At 45.4% G+C, this 14,928-nt stretch overlaps 1 protein-coding gene across 2 annotated transcripts in view; it reads right to left on the reverse strand.

Moving 5' to 3' along the window:
- The window catches only part of mtrr (5-methyltetrahydrofolate-homocysteine methyltransferase reductase), a 173,934-nt gene extending 161,386 nt beyond the window's left edge, over positions 1 to 12,548 (reverse strand). For both annotated transcript variants that reach the window (XM_085988248.1, XM_085988246.1), the window contains exons 1-4: positions 12,414 to 12,548; positions 1,907 to 2,063; positions 358 to 508; positions 152 to 269 (exon numbers count right to left, since the gene is read on the reverse strand). In XM_085988248.1, coding sequence (XP_085844374.1) covers positions 152 to 269; positions 358 to 508; positions 1,907 to 2,063; positions 12,414 to 12,526 — 539 coding nt within the window. In that variant the 5' untranslated portion in view covers positions 12,527 to 12,548. The remainder of the gene's footprint in view (positions 1 to 151; positions 270 to 357; positions 509 to 1,906; positions 2,064 to 12,413) is intronic.
- Between the last annotated feature and the right edge of the window lie 2,380 nt (positions 12,549 to 14,928).

Here is a 14,928-nt window from a genome sequence, read left to right on the forward strand (position 1 = left end):
TTTACATCGTTTGCAGATGACTTCTGTTCATTCATGAAATATTCCTTGATTCCTTTTCCCCAAAATTCAACACATGATGTGGTATCAAAATAATGCAAGATACAGATAAAAATGGTCAGCAGTTAGTAAAAGTTCCCTTTGCCAGCCTTACCCAACACTATCATCTGCATATCCAGTTGCATAGAAGTGGTCTGCACCAAGCTGTTGAAGACGCTTATCAATTATCTTCCCACCATTGGCAAAAAAACAGTAATTGGAATCTCCAAGAGCTAGAGAGAATAAATTATTCAAAATGAGTGCAATAAATTATAGGTACCATTTCTGCTAGTAATGTGTAGAACCCAAAACATTTATTACCCAAGACTGCATATTTTATGTGTGAATAGTGGTGAGCTGGCAAATTGCTATTAATTTCCTTTGCAAATTTCCTTGCTGTGTCTGGTAGTTCTCCAGTACCAGTAGTGGAGGCAATTATAACAACTGGAGCCTGTTCTGTCGCCAGGTTGAACTGAAAGAATATGAGAGAGAACGGAGTGTCATTTCTTGAAATATTAACAAACCACTTCTTGTGCCAAGAGCTTTTCAACCTGATTCAACAATTAAGCAAATTAACTAAATACAAACCATAAACACTAGAAAATCTCCCAAACTGACACTCTGGTAGAATGTCTATGTAACAGATATTTAAACATGATTTATTCTCTTTAACACATGGGTCATACTCAATAACAGTGATGATGAATGATCAAAGGCTTTTTTTAAACATTGTGCAAATTCAATGCACCTGCACTCCCAGTGGGGAGCCACACTCAAAGGGAGTTCAGGTCAGAGAATTAGTGCTCAGTATTGTAACTTTATATCCAACCCATGCTCCTTTCAAGACAGCTCCCACTGGAAGATTGGAGGGGGGGGGGGTTGGATTTAATCTAATGCATCAGATTGTACTATATCCTAAGGTTCAATTAACAGAATCTCAAATTTTTGTATTACAAGGGAATGTCTGTTTTGCTAATAGGTTTTATGATCTAACCCAAAGATGACAGCATCCATATTTAGTAAAGCTAAAAACACAACCACAAACACTTTCTCTATTTCCCCCCTCCCCCAGCATCAACAGGTTTTGTTCTTAAATTCTACATGGGACATGTTTTTATATGTGGAGAACTGTAAAGCAAGAGTTAAATAGATCTCCTTAAATAACTGGCCACTAAGTTAATCTCTTTAAAATTTCTATTTGCATCTGAACAATAAGCACGTTTGGTGCATGAGATGTATGTCTAACATTGGGGTATGAAATCCAGCATCAGTCTTGGCTCAGTGGTGGCGCCCGAATCTGAAGGTAATGGGTACAAGCCCCACTCTGAAATTTGAGCAAGTAATCTAGGCTGATGCTTCAGTATGGTATTGAGGGAGTGCTTCAGTATGGTATTGAGGGAGTGCTTCAGTATGGTATTGAGGGAGTGTTGCACTGTCAGAGGTGCTATCTTTTGGAGGAGACATTAAACCAAGGCCCCATCTACCCTCTCAGGTAGACAAAATATCCCATGGCACTACTGAAAGAGCGGGGGAGTTCTCCCAGTGTCCTGACCAATATTAACCCCTCAACCAACATCACAAACAGATTATCTGGTCGCTTATCTCATTGCTATTTGTGGGACATTGAGGTGCACAAATTGATTGCTGTATTTCCCCACATTACAATATACTGACTGCACTTCAAAAGTACTTCATTGGTTTTCATGTTGCACTCACAGACAAATATCTACCTGCGAGTTCAGTAACAAATAGACAGCTGTCTGCGAGTGTGACATCAAAGCAACAGGTATTAGAATATATTCCCCTCATACAATACATATACTATTCATCACATGCATCGTCTGGTGTCAAAGGGTTATTTTCCAGTTACCTGTTCCAGCTGGCTCACACAATATATATCAGCTACAAATCCGTTTCCATCTGCTGCCTCATCAATTTCTTCAGCAATCGCTTTCGCTTGTCCAAGCTGTGAGGCATAAAGCAACAAAAATCGACGTTTGGCTTCTAAAGGCATCCTCCTGCACCAGCTGCACAAGTCAATAATATTAGTCAGTCACCATGTGCAATGCCTCTAGTTACAGTACTTCATTCAACAGGTGAGATTAGCACAATATAAATACAAAGAAAGACTTGCATTTATATAGTTACTTTCATTACCTCAGGATGTCCCAAAGCACTTTACTGTCAATTAAATACTTTAGAAGTGTAGTCACTGTTGTCATGTAGGAAACGCGACAGCTAATTTGCACACAGCAAGGTCCCATAAACGGAGATAAATTACCTGATAATCTGTTTCAGTGAGCTACATTGGCTCCTGGTCCGACAATGCCTCGATTCTAAAATTCTCATCCTTGTTTTCAAATCACATCAAGGTTTCGTCCCTCCCTATCTCTGTAACCTCCTCCAACCCAACAACCCTCCGAGATCTCTGCGCTCCTCCAATTCTGGCCTCTTGCTCATCCCCGATGTTAATCGCTCCACATTTGGCAGCCGTGCCTTCAGCTGTTTGGGCCCTTAGCTCTGGAATTCCTTCCCCAAGCCTCTCCGGCTCTCTCTTCCTTCAGGACGCTCCTTAAAACCTACCACCTACCACTTTAACAAAGCTTTTGGTTGCCTGTCCGAATATCCTCTTATGTGGCTCAGTGTCAAATCTTGTTTGAGAACGCTCCTGTGAAGCGCCTAGGGACATGCGCTCTATAAATGCAAGTTGTTGTTGGTTGAGGGATAAATAAATATTGGCCAGGACACTGGGGAGAACTCCCCAGCTCTTTTGCAAAGTAGTGCCATGGGATCTTTTGGGCTCGATTTTAATTCCTGAGGCGGGTTGGAGTTGGGTTGCATGGTGGACGGGTTTGGGAGCCACTTCCAGCGGTAACAGTTGCAGAGTTGCGATTTTTATTCAACGAGCTTGTTAATTTCATGGAGGCGCGCTGGCTGGTCCAATGAGTGGGGTCGGGTCGGCTGGCCGCCTCTGATGATGTCATAATAGCAGCTGCTTTTAAAGCTGCCTTCCAGCCTGAGCCTTTCCATTGTGGTTTCCTGCACTTCTTTTCAAAGCTATGACTTCTTCCAGAGGCAAGGCAGCTCCTCAGTTTAATGATGAGTCTTTCCAAGTTCTTGTCGATGCTGTGAGAGGCCGCAGAGAGGTTCTCTTCCCTCCTGATGGCCGGAGGAAGCCTCCTCAGCAGACCAAGGCAGCCTGGCTGCGCATTGCTCAGGAGGTGAGCGCAAGGTCCATTTATGCACGCTCATGGATCCAGTGCTGCAAAAGGTTTAATGATCTTGTGAGAACATCAAAAGTAAGTATCCCATCTCACTTGCCTTCACTCTGCTTCCATTCTCTTCTCATCACCTGCACTCTGCTTTGTAAGCCTCCTCCTTCATATCCCACCTTAATCTTACTTCCCTTGCACCCTTTCCTATCCATCTCTGTCTCTGCACTGAATCACTTCAGCATCATGCCTATGCAACCTTTAGACTCACTCTCACCGTCATGCAGTGACAACAACTAACAATGCACAGGGAGCTACCTTCTTCTTGGCACCTTACCCCATCTTCGTCTCGCTCAAAGATTCTATGGTAGAGATTAATCACAATCACTCCATCACTGTGGCTGAAACACTGCTTGTGTCCCTCCTTGCAGGAAAAGATAGCCCACAATAAGAGGGAGAGAGCAATGACTGGAGGAAACACAGCTTCCCTTACAACATTGACTAGTGCTGAGGAGGCAGCAAACGAGATTGTTGGAGGTGGCGAGGACCTGGACGTGGGCAATGGAGAGATGGGCACATTAGAGGAAGCTGGTGACATAATAGAGTTCCATCCCTCTCAGAAAGCAATGGAATATGATGGTCATAGAGAATCGTATCATCTGCTCAAAAGGATGTGTCTGCTACATCAATATCAGATGTCTAATTCACGCCTTTACTCTCCCACAGGACCATCGAGCACCCACCTCCCCACGATCCAGGACGAAGACCCAGACATCTCCTCAGAGTAACCTGAAGCCTCTGAGGAAGCAGCGTTACCAGGACTCAGCGCACCCAGCACCAGCGCAGCAACGCACACCTCAGTGGGGCCATCGCAAGTTAGAGTAGTGTTGCCACCTGATCTATCACAGCGCACAAGTGAGCATCAGCAGATGGTGGAGACAGCGACAGCAGTGGAGAGTCCTCCTTGGAGGTCACATCAATCTCCTAGCTCTGCTGAGCTGCATGCAGACACTGCTCCTCTGGGGGCCATCCAGAAAAAGAGCGGTTCGTGAAATACAGGAACAAGTGCAGGTGTCTCCGGAAAGGTTTGCCTCCAGGGCTAGTGCGAGTGTGGAGAGAATGGAGGAGTCCATCTCTAACATCAGCACTACCGTGGTGGAGGCAATGGCACATGAACGCACCACTATGGGTAGGATGGCAACCTCCATTGAAAGGATGGCTACCTCAATGGAAAGGATGGCCACGGCCATGGAGGAAATAAGTCGCCAGAGTCAGGAAAACATGGTGACTCTTCAGAATAGAATGACATTTCTGGAGGAGCAATGGGCAGCAATTGAGCAGAGACCCCAGAGCTTCATGGACGTCCTTTGGAGGACTGCCATTGCAGATATGGGTCCTCATGGCCCCCCAGAAGTGCAGCAAGGTGCTCTCCTGCCACTTGCCAGCACTGAGCTGCGGCTGACCCATGAGAGGGATGTTGTTGGCAGGACAGAAGGAAGTTTGGGCTCCTCTCAAAGCGCTCACTCGACCATGCTACTACAGAGCCCTCAGTCAGAGACCCACTTTGCAGAGACAACTGAGGTGACCGTTTCAGCCCCTTCACAGCCACAGGAAGAGCAGACTGTTGAAGAGCCCTCCCAGGCTCCCAAACCCAGAGGACGCCCGCCAAAGGCGTCTAAGCAGGCGCAGCATCCTAGTCAGTAAGGTGCCTCTACATCTGCTGAAGCCACAGGGAAAGCACGCGTAAGAGAAAGGTTAAGCACCTATAGTCACAAGGGGGCTCACTTGGGTGAGGTTTCTTCTTTTTCTGACTGTTGTTGGTATTTTGTCATGTGTTAAAGATAAATTATGTCAAACAGTTGATTGTGTGGCTTGTGTGTTTTGGGTAATGGCAAAAGCGCATTGATGGCTCAGGATGACTTACATTTGTAATGCTAATGTTAAAAGTGATAGGAAATAAGAGGGTCTAGCAGAGATGAAGTATGACATTGGACAAGTGTTGCCTGCAATTACAGGGCCATATGGTGGCCACCTATGGTGAAAGAGTAAGCCTATGCGAATGTGGCATGGCGGTGTGCATACCCTGCTTGACAGGCAGCAGTGAACTGGAGGGATGCTGCATTGGTCACAACAGGACATGCAAGGCTCCCCTCATCCTCCTCCTCTTCCCAGGAAGATATGTGGTGAGCCATGCAGCTGCTACTCCCCCAATTATGAGGACCAGATGAGAGGGCATAAATGTTTCCCATCCCCTTGCTATAGATTTCATTTGAGGTAACAAGCTTGCAAATGCAGAGTCTGGCCTGAAATAATTCCATTCATGACACACTGCAGATGGGAGTCAGCTTGAACAATCGGTAGATGTGCAAAATGTTATCCCATACCTACAACAGAAAAGTTGTTGCATTTGAATGTCAGTCATGTTTATGGGGCACTTTTAAAGCACTGCACCAATGCATACAAATCATGTCCTCCAGCAACTCATCTCCTTGAACCTGGCCTGTTTCTGACTAGTTGGGAAACAGGAGCCAGAAGCAGGAAAATGGGAAACCACGATGAAAATAGGATTAGCAAGGTAGTTAACAGGCTGTTAACTGCCTTAACTACCTGTCCCACTGGTTGGAGACGGGTCAGTTTGGGAGCAGTTAAACAGACACTCAAGAAAATCGGGGGGGGGGGGTGGCGGGATGGAGACAGGTTGGGTGTCTGAAGCCATTTTTCCCGATTTTACCAACAGACCCATCCTCAGGGCTATTAAAATTGAGACCTTTATGTCCATCGCGGAAGGGGCCTCAGTTTATTATCTCATCCGAAAGATGGCATCGCCAACACTGCTGCACTCCCTCAGTACTGCACTGGAGTGTCAGCCTAGATTACATGCTCAAATCTCTGGAGTGGGACTTGACCCCACAGCCTTCTGACTTAGAGGCAAGAATGCTACCAACTGAGCAAATGCTGACAATCCTATATAAAAATAGGACAATTTGTTATTGCTTTTAACTTATGATTAAATATGTTCTCATACCGATAATATACACATCGCCATACAGACCACTTGGAGAAAAAGTCATAGCAGGGCCAATAAAATCTATTACTGTAACACTCACTAAGGAAACTGGGTCAGGTTGCAAGTCAGGAGTATTATGTCCGTGTGTAATTGAGACACGGACTGCAGGAGTTGGTTATAACAGGTCTTTACTGAGTGGAGACAAACTGGAACTACTATGCAAAAGTTACTACACAGGCTTATATACAGGGGTGGTCACTACTGGTACTGCAGTATACAGGGGCTGCAGAATATAGTTCCTTCTGCAAAGTACATACACTACAATTCCTCCCCTTTTAGCTAAACAGTACATAACATTCGATTAATAATTAAATAACATATTTACAATTACAGTTGCTAGATACATTAGCTGAAGTTAAGCAATTATAAGTTCAGTCTTTGAGGAGGCTTCCTGATTCTGTCTGGATAACGCCTCTTTGGGGTATCAGGTTCTTCTGGCAAAGTTGATCGGGATCAACGTCGTTGTTTGGTTCGTCTGCTTCCAATATCACCGATTCTGAGGTAGATGCAATTGGTACTTCGGTTTTATCACCAGGTGTATCGGATCGTGGTGTGGGATTGACGTTTTCCAGTGACTCTAGAATCTGGTCAGCATGGCGTCTTACAATGCTCTCTCCAACGTCCACGGTATACATTAGAGGTCCTTGCCGTGTACAGATCGTTCCTGGCTGCCATTTCTCTGTGCGGTAGTCACGGGCCAAAACTGGTTGACCTATCTTAAAACTCCTGGTCAGCCTTTCATTCATATTCTGAAACTGCCTGTTCTCCACATCTCTTCTGATGTTTGGCTTAACCAAATCCAAGCGGCATCGTAGTCTTCGATTGAAGAACATCATGGCTGGAGTTTGGTTGGTAACCGCATGTGTCGCATTCCGGTAGGCAAACAAGAAGTTATCCACCTTGTGTTGTAGGGGTATGTCTTGACTACACATTGCCTTGATAGCCTTCTTGAATGTTTGAACGAACCTCTCAGCCAATCCATTGGTGGCTGGATGATATGGGGCGGATGTGTAATGCTTAACACCATTGTTCTTTAAGAACCTCCGGAACTCTTCAGACACAAACTGTGGTCCAGTCGGAGCAAATCTGTTCAGGAAGCCCATTCCTGGCGAATATGGTTCGTAAGACTGTGATAGTTTTTTCTGTGGTGGTTGAGGACATTTTTATTACCTCTGGCCACTTTGAATGTGCATCCACCGCAATTAAAAACATCGAGTCCATAAATGGACCAGCAAAATCAATGTGCACCCTTTGCCATGGAGATGAGGGCCACTCCCATGGATGTAGAGGGGCTTGTGGTGGGGCGTTTTGGGCCTTCTGGCATCCTGTACAGCTATTGGTCATCTCTTCGATTTCTCTATCGATTCCCGGCCACCACACAAACGCTCTGGCTAAGTTCTTCATTTTTACCCCTCCCAGATGACCCTCATGAAGCTCATTGAGCACTCTATCCTTCAATTTGGGTGGAATTACTACTCTGGATCCACACATCAAGGTTCCTCTGCACGCTGACAGCTGTTCTCTTCTCGGCGAGAATACTGGCAACAGTGGTTCGCCATGTGCTGGCCATCCCTTCACCGTTAAATCATAGACCCTGGAGAGTGTCGGGTCATTTCGTGTTTCCTTTTCTATGTTTGCATTCGTCACAGGGAGACATTCGACTATGGTCGAGTGGAATATCTCCACTGGATCCACTGAAGGTGCTTCTTCCACCGTCGGCAACGGTAGGCGCGACAATCCATCAGCATTCCCATGCTGTTTAGTTCCTTTGTACTCGATGTCATATTGGTGTGCCCCTAGGAAAAGGGACCACCTCTGTAGCCGATGTGCTGTCATTATCGGGACGCCCTTCTGAGGGTTGAAAATGGAGACAAGAGTTTGATGATCAGTTAGTAGAGTAAATTTCTGACCGTGCAGGTAGTGATTGAACTTCTTCACCCCCCACACCAGGCTGAGGGCCTCTGTCAATCTGGGCGTAGTTACGCTCGGCTGAAGTTAACGAGTGTGACGCAAAAGCTATCGGCCTCTCTGAACCATCAAGGAATTTATGTGACAGTACCGCTCCAATGTCGTAGGGAGACGCATCACACGCCAGCCTTGTCAGTAGTGATGGGTTGTAGTGAGCCAATACTTCTCTTGAAGTGATTAGGTCTTTACTCTTCTGAAAGGCCCGCTTACATTCATCGCTCCATTTCCATGCTACTCCAGTTTGTAGTGGGGCGTTCAGTGGGTGCAGAATTGTGGACAAATTCGGCAAAAACTTATGGCAGTAATTCACCAATCCGAGGAATGACCTCAGTTGCAACACATTTTCAGGTGCTGGGGCCTTAACTACCGCTTCAATTTTGTCTGGGGACTTATGTAACCCCTCCTCATCAAACACGTGGCCACAATACGATATCTGTTTCTTAAAAAACTCGCACTTGGGGCGATTGGCTCGTAGCCCATGTTCTCTTAGTCTAGTGAGCACCTGCTCTAGGTTGGCAAGGTGTTCACTGTCATCTTCACCTGTCACTAGGATGTCGTCCAAGTAACACTGAGTCCCCGGAATCCCTTGCAGGACTTGTTCCATCGCTCTTTGCCATATCGCCGGAGCGGATGCTACTCCGAATACCAGTCGATTATACTGGTAAAGACCTTTGTGAGTGTTTATCGTGAGATGCTTCCTAGAGGATTCTTCAACCTCCATCTGCAAATATGCTTGTGCTAGGTCAATTTTTGTAAAACGCTTCCCTCCAGATAGTGAGGCGAAAATATCTTCTATCCTCGGGAGAGGATATTGTACTGTGTGAAGGACTGGGTTCACCGTCACCTTGAAGTCCCCACAGATGCGAACCTTCCTTGGCTCCTCAGACTTATTGTTTAACGTTTTCTTCATGACAGGAATGATGGGTGTCGCCCACTCGCTCCAGTCTACCTTAGATAACACGCCTGCATGCTCCAGACTCTCCAGCTCTGCCTCGACGGCTGGGCGAATTGCATATGGTACCGGTCTTGCTTTGAAAAACTTGGGAATTGCATTCTCTTCTATTTTTATCGAGGCGGTTACGCCTTTAAGAGTTCCCAGTTCTTGTTGAAATACCTCTTTGGCGTTAGCTAAGATTTTTGACAATCGTCCAGGTGTGACGTCGTCATCCTTTTTACCAGCCACAGGCAGTGCCTGAATGGAGTGCCAGTCTAAACTTATCTTTCTGATCCATTCACGTCCCAATAACGGTGGTCCATCATCTTGCAGTATGTACAGATACAATTTCTGTATTTCCTTGCCGTTGTATTCGACAGGCACCCTTATTTTCCCTCTGGGGTATACTTTTTGCCCCGTATACGTCTTCAAGACAATGGATGTCTCTTTCAAGGGTATGTGTGAGAATAGCTGCTCGTAGTCTCGTCGATTCATGATGGTCAGGGCTGATCCTGTATCCGATTCCATTTTGACTTGGGACCCTGCTATCGTGAGGGTGACCCAAATGGTTCGGTGACCCTCTTTTGCGATTACGTTGTGAAGTTTGAGACAGCTTAGTCTCTTGTTCCCGGATTCACTATCGCTCATCTGGTCTTCGGAACTACTGTCCGTCATCTTTTGTACTTTCCTGCACTGTTCCTTAGTAGCCTTTTTGTTGTCGTTAGTCTTCTTCCCAGACCTGCAAACTCGTGCAATGTGTCCCATCTTTCCGCATTGCCTGCATATTTTGTCCTTGGACCAGCAGTCCTTCTGGTCATGGGTTGTTCTGCCGCAGCGATAACATTTTTCAAATCCCCGTGTCATTTCGTGGGTGCCGTATTCCTGTGGCTTTTGCTGTATTTCCGCAGCTCCCCTTGCTGCTGCTTCGTACGATACTGCCACGCTGAAAGCCTTATCTAGCGTCAGCTCTTTCTCTGAGAGTAACCTCTTCTAGGTTCCTTCACTCAGGAGTCCACAGACAAATTTGTCCCGTAGGGTATCTGCCAGTCCTGCTCCGAACTGGCAGTGCTTTGATAGCTTGCGTAGTTCCGTAAGGTAATCAGCATTGCTCTCATCTTTATGCGGATTTCTCCTGTGGAATTTAAATCTTTCTGCCATCAGCAGCGGTGTAGGATTTAGGTGTTCCTGTAGGATATCAACAATTTCATCAAAACTCTTCGCCATCGGTTTGGCTGGAGTAATCAGGTTCCGCAATAGGCCATACGTTCTTGCGCCCATTAAGTTTAGTAGTACCGATGCCTTTTTCTCATCGGCTACTTCGTTTGCCTTGCAATATACTTCGACTCTTTCCACATACGTGGTCCAGTCTTCCATTGCATTATTGAAGGCAGTGATATTGCCAGTCTTCGGCATCTTGGAAATCTAAGATGGCGCCTCCTGCGCTTTGCCTTCTTCCCTGATTTAACAAAATGGCGCCGCCCGCGCTTTCCGTCTTCCCCGCTGCTGCTAGCGCTGTTGCTGGCGTTTTATGCCTTGGTGACGCCCTATGGTCTTCGCGCACTTCCCCCCTCGCGCTGCTGCCAACGCCGCTCTCCGCGGTTCCCGTGGCAAACTGCAGCTCCTTGCGGCTTTCTGCGCTTCTAATTTCTTTTATTTCCCCGTCGTCGGAGCAACCCTGCGGGACGCTTTCCTCCCTCTTGTTGGGTCTGTACGCTGCCCGGCTTCGTAGCACCGGCCGCGCCCTGTGTGCTCCACCCGCTCTCTCTCTCTCTCTCTCCTCTTCCCGACAACGCTGCTCGGCCCCGTTGAAAAGCCACCCGATCGAGCTCTAGCCCGCCGCAGCCCAGGAAGGATCAGTGTACTACCTGACACCAGCCCGATTAGCTGGAACACCATCGACAAGATAACCAAGCCCCGCTCTCGACAGCCTCTCCTGCAAATCTTCAACTCCGATGAATCAGAGGCGGTTGCCCACAGTCGACGCCCGTTTCTTCTGTGTGTTTTATTAATTTTTTCTTTCTTCCTTCTGGCCTCGACCTCTGACAACTTCGCTTCAGGGATGGATCCCCATGAGGTGGTGCAGACTGTAGGTAAGTTCCGATCTGCTCGTCGCCAGTATTATGTCCGTGTGTAATTGAGACACGGACTGCAGGAGCTGGTTACAACAGGTGTTTACTGAGTGGAGACAAAACTGGAACTACTATGCAAAGTTACTACACAGGCTTATATACAGGGGTGGTCACTACTGGTACTGCAGTATACAGGGGCTGCAGAATATAGTTCCTTCTGCAAAGTACATACACTACAAGTAGCAATGTACAGCTGCTATTTGTACACATTTTAAATAGCTACCAGACACAGCACAGTCGCAGGAGTGTTGCTCCTGATGCATATAAGGAATCCTGCAGTACTTTGAAACATGTTTACACCAACATTACAATCAATTCAGATACCAACAAACAGCATATTCACTGTCACCATGGGTGCATAAAGACATTCACACTGAAATGCTCAACAGTGATACAATACTGCAGTTTGTCAATAAATAATTTACAGTTGATTATTGGGATATTCTACAATCATCGTGTATGCTGGCCAATTGTTGTTGGTTGGCTACAGTACTGGAAATTCTTGTCAATGCTATTTAATCCACCCAGCTACTTTTTATTAAACCTAGGAGCGTTTGACGAACTTATGTTTTCCCCATTTGTTTACAAATATACAAGGGCATGAATTACATTTAAACGTATTGTCTGGTCACTTGTACAACCACAAAAAAATAACCTACAGCTTTTTTTGGCTCTCAATCTCTCCCGCCCCATTCCAAAATAAACTCCAAAGATTGTTCACTTTTAGTATCATAAATACATCCCTTTTTAAATAAGTGATTTTGGGGACACAGGAGCATTATGTCACCTTTATCATGTAATTTGTTGAAAATCAAGATGATGCAAACTGAAGGAATAGTGCATCGGATTTAAATGACTAAATTATTTATTACACAAGTGAATGCTGTCAAATCATGAGGTATCCTGAGGCTTACCTTTGCACTACAAAAAACAGTCCCGGGGGGGTGGGGGGGGAAGAAACAACGTGCGTTACTTACGCAGGTGGACTGACAGTAATAAACGCCCTTTTCTAAGAGCCGCAATAAGAAATACACTTAGGATAAAAATCGCAATACAGTAACAAATACCCTTCGGCTGAGAAGCGCAGTGCTCTGCGGGCCGATACCACTTGCACACCGGCTCGTAGAAGAACAACGCCGCTCGGTTTGGCTACTTTAAAGGTTCTGCTCACTCGCAACATTGGCACCCGGCGGAAGCCTCCGCCCCGTGCCTGATTGACAGCATATCTACCCAATCATCACTTGAATGCAAGAACGGTTAGCCAATGAATGAAGTGCAATGAAAGAGGCGGGACGAAGAAGATCGACGTTGTTGCGTCATCCACACAGCCGGCAGGGAGTAATGACGTGAATCTTGGTGCTATCACCTGTTACCAGCACGCGGGTATCTGCTTTCCTCAGCCCTGCTCCAACCGCACTCTGAACATCCGCGGAAAAGCAGGCCTATCTAGGCCGCTGGAGTTTAATCTGATTTGTCAAGATCACTAATTTAGGAGGAATAAGTCATTCATTTTGCTTACATATCATTAATTACGTAAAGCTCTTTGGGACATCTCACTCTGAAAGGTGCAATATAAATACAAGAATTATTATTTTGGTGGATACGTCAATTTTAAGTTATGTCACTGAAAAAATAAACATGTTTTTAAACAGGTTTCAGATTCACGTCAATCTCGTGTACTCTTTTTATATGGGGTGGATAAACAAATCAACTGTAAATTAATAAAACTTTAAATGAAACTTAACAAATTAAATTAAAATTTCATTGGCCGGGGTGATGATGCACTCCAGTCCCCGCGGCGCCCACCGGTCACAGAAGTGTTTTTCAGGTGTAAACTTGAAGATTATTTGCAGAACAATAATTTTAAAGAGCAGTCAGCATGGATTCAGAAGAGGTAGATCCTGTCTGACCAACCTCCTTGACTTTGTGGAATCAATGGGCTGTGGTGTAAACCCAGTGACATGTCATACCAAGACTTCCAAAAAGACATTTAACAAAGTTCCATCTGAAAGGCTATTAGTTAAACTAAAAGCTGTGGGGATAAATCTTGGGCATGAGTAAAAAATTGCCTGCAACACATACTTGTTGGCAAGGGGAGTACTGGGTGCAGTGCCCCAGGGATCGGTGTTGGGACGACTACTACTGTTTCTAATTGACATCAATAAGTTGGACTCAAAAGCCCAAAATAAATTGATCAAATTTGCATATAATATTAAACTAGATGAGGCAGTGTAATTGGAGGAGGCCGCTCAGAAATTACAGAATGAGTTGAACAAAACATGTAAGTGGACAGATCATGGCAGATGAAATTTTATACAGACGTGTAAAGTAGTGAACATAGGAAGGAAAAATGGGCAACACACATACTCCATGAATAGCTACGGATGAAGTTGAAAAAGAACTTTGAAAAAGTCTTAGTAGACTCAATGCTCAATATGTTCAGCAAATGTACAGCAGCAATCAACAAAGCCGCCAGAATGCCAGAACAGTAGAACAGGGTAGGATAAAGAAAAAAAAGGAGGCGTATGACAGATACCGAGGGCTAAATACTGCAGAATCTTTACAGGAGTACAGAAAGTGCAGGGGTGCAATTAAAAAGGATATTAGGAAAGCAAAGAGAGAGCATGAAAAATTCTTGGCAAGTAAAATCAAGGAAAACTCAAAGATGTTTTATAAATATATTAAGAGTAAGAGGATAACTAAAGATAGGGTAGGGCCTATTAGAGACCATGAGGGTAATCTGTGTGTTGAGGTGGAAGACGTCGGTAGGGTTCTTAATGAATACTTTGCGTCTGTTTTCACAAAGTAGAGGGGCAAAGCAGACATTGCTATCGGGGGAGGAGTGTGAAATATTGGCCCAGAAATTCGGGTCGGGGGTTTCCCGCGGGTGCAAGCCCCCAACCTGCACTTACCTAGCACGCCGGCCGTTGAGCTGTGGGCCCGCGTGCGATTCCGATCCTGGGCCTCCTCCAACTGCCGGCGTGCAGTGTTTGCGAATCCCAGGGGCGCAGTTAGTTCAATGCGTCCCCTGGGATCACGTGGGCCATGGAGAGCCAATGGTAGCAGGGAATGCTTCATTCATAAGTTTGACAGGAAGAGCTGTCAAACCTATAAATACTATAAGCCCCAAAACATCACTAAAACTTCAAATAAATTGTTAAAAAATATCACATTTTTTAAATAACTATAAATTACATGAAATAACTATTTTAAACAATTTAAATTTTTGAAAAAATTAATTACATTTTCTAACGGGGCTAAAAATAAACTTACCTTTCTTTAAAGTATTTAAAAATAATAAACCTGTGGAAAAAATGTTTTAATTTTTAATTAATTCACCACTTGCCTTGTTAAAAGCAGGCCTTGCGCCTGCTTTTTAAAAGTGTAACTGCTGGAGACTTACCCTCCCGGAGAAACCTGCAAAAAAAATGTAAGTTCGATGCGCACGCGCTGCCTCTCCGGCGCACACGTTCCACCTGTCAACCCCGTCTTTCAGGGGAACGGAAGTGCCAGTTTCCCGCGCATGCGCAAAACCGGTACTTTTGTTGGGCCTACGCGTGAGTACCCCGTGCATACTCACAG

Source organism: Somniosus microcephalus, chromosome 5 (genome assembly GCF_052327205.1).
Source record: "Somniosus microcephalus isolate GS21.2 chromosome 5, FLI_Smic_1.0, whole genome shotgun sequence".
Classification (NCBI taxonomy): Eukaryota; Metazoa; Chordata; class Chondrichthyes; order Squaliformes; family Somniosidae; genus Somniosus; species Somniosus microcephalus.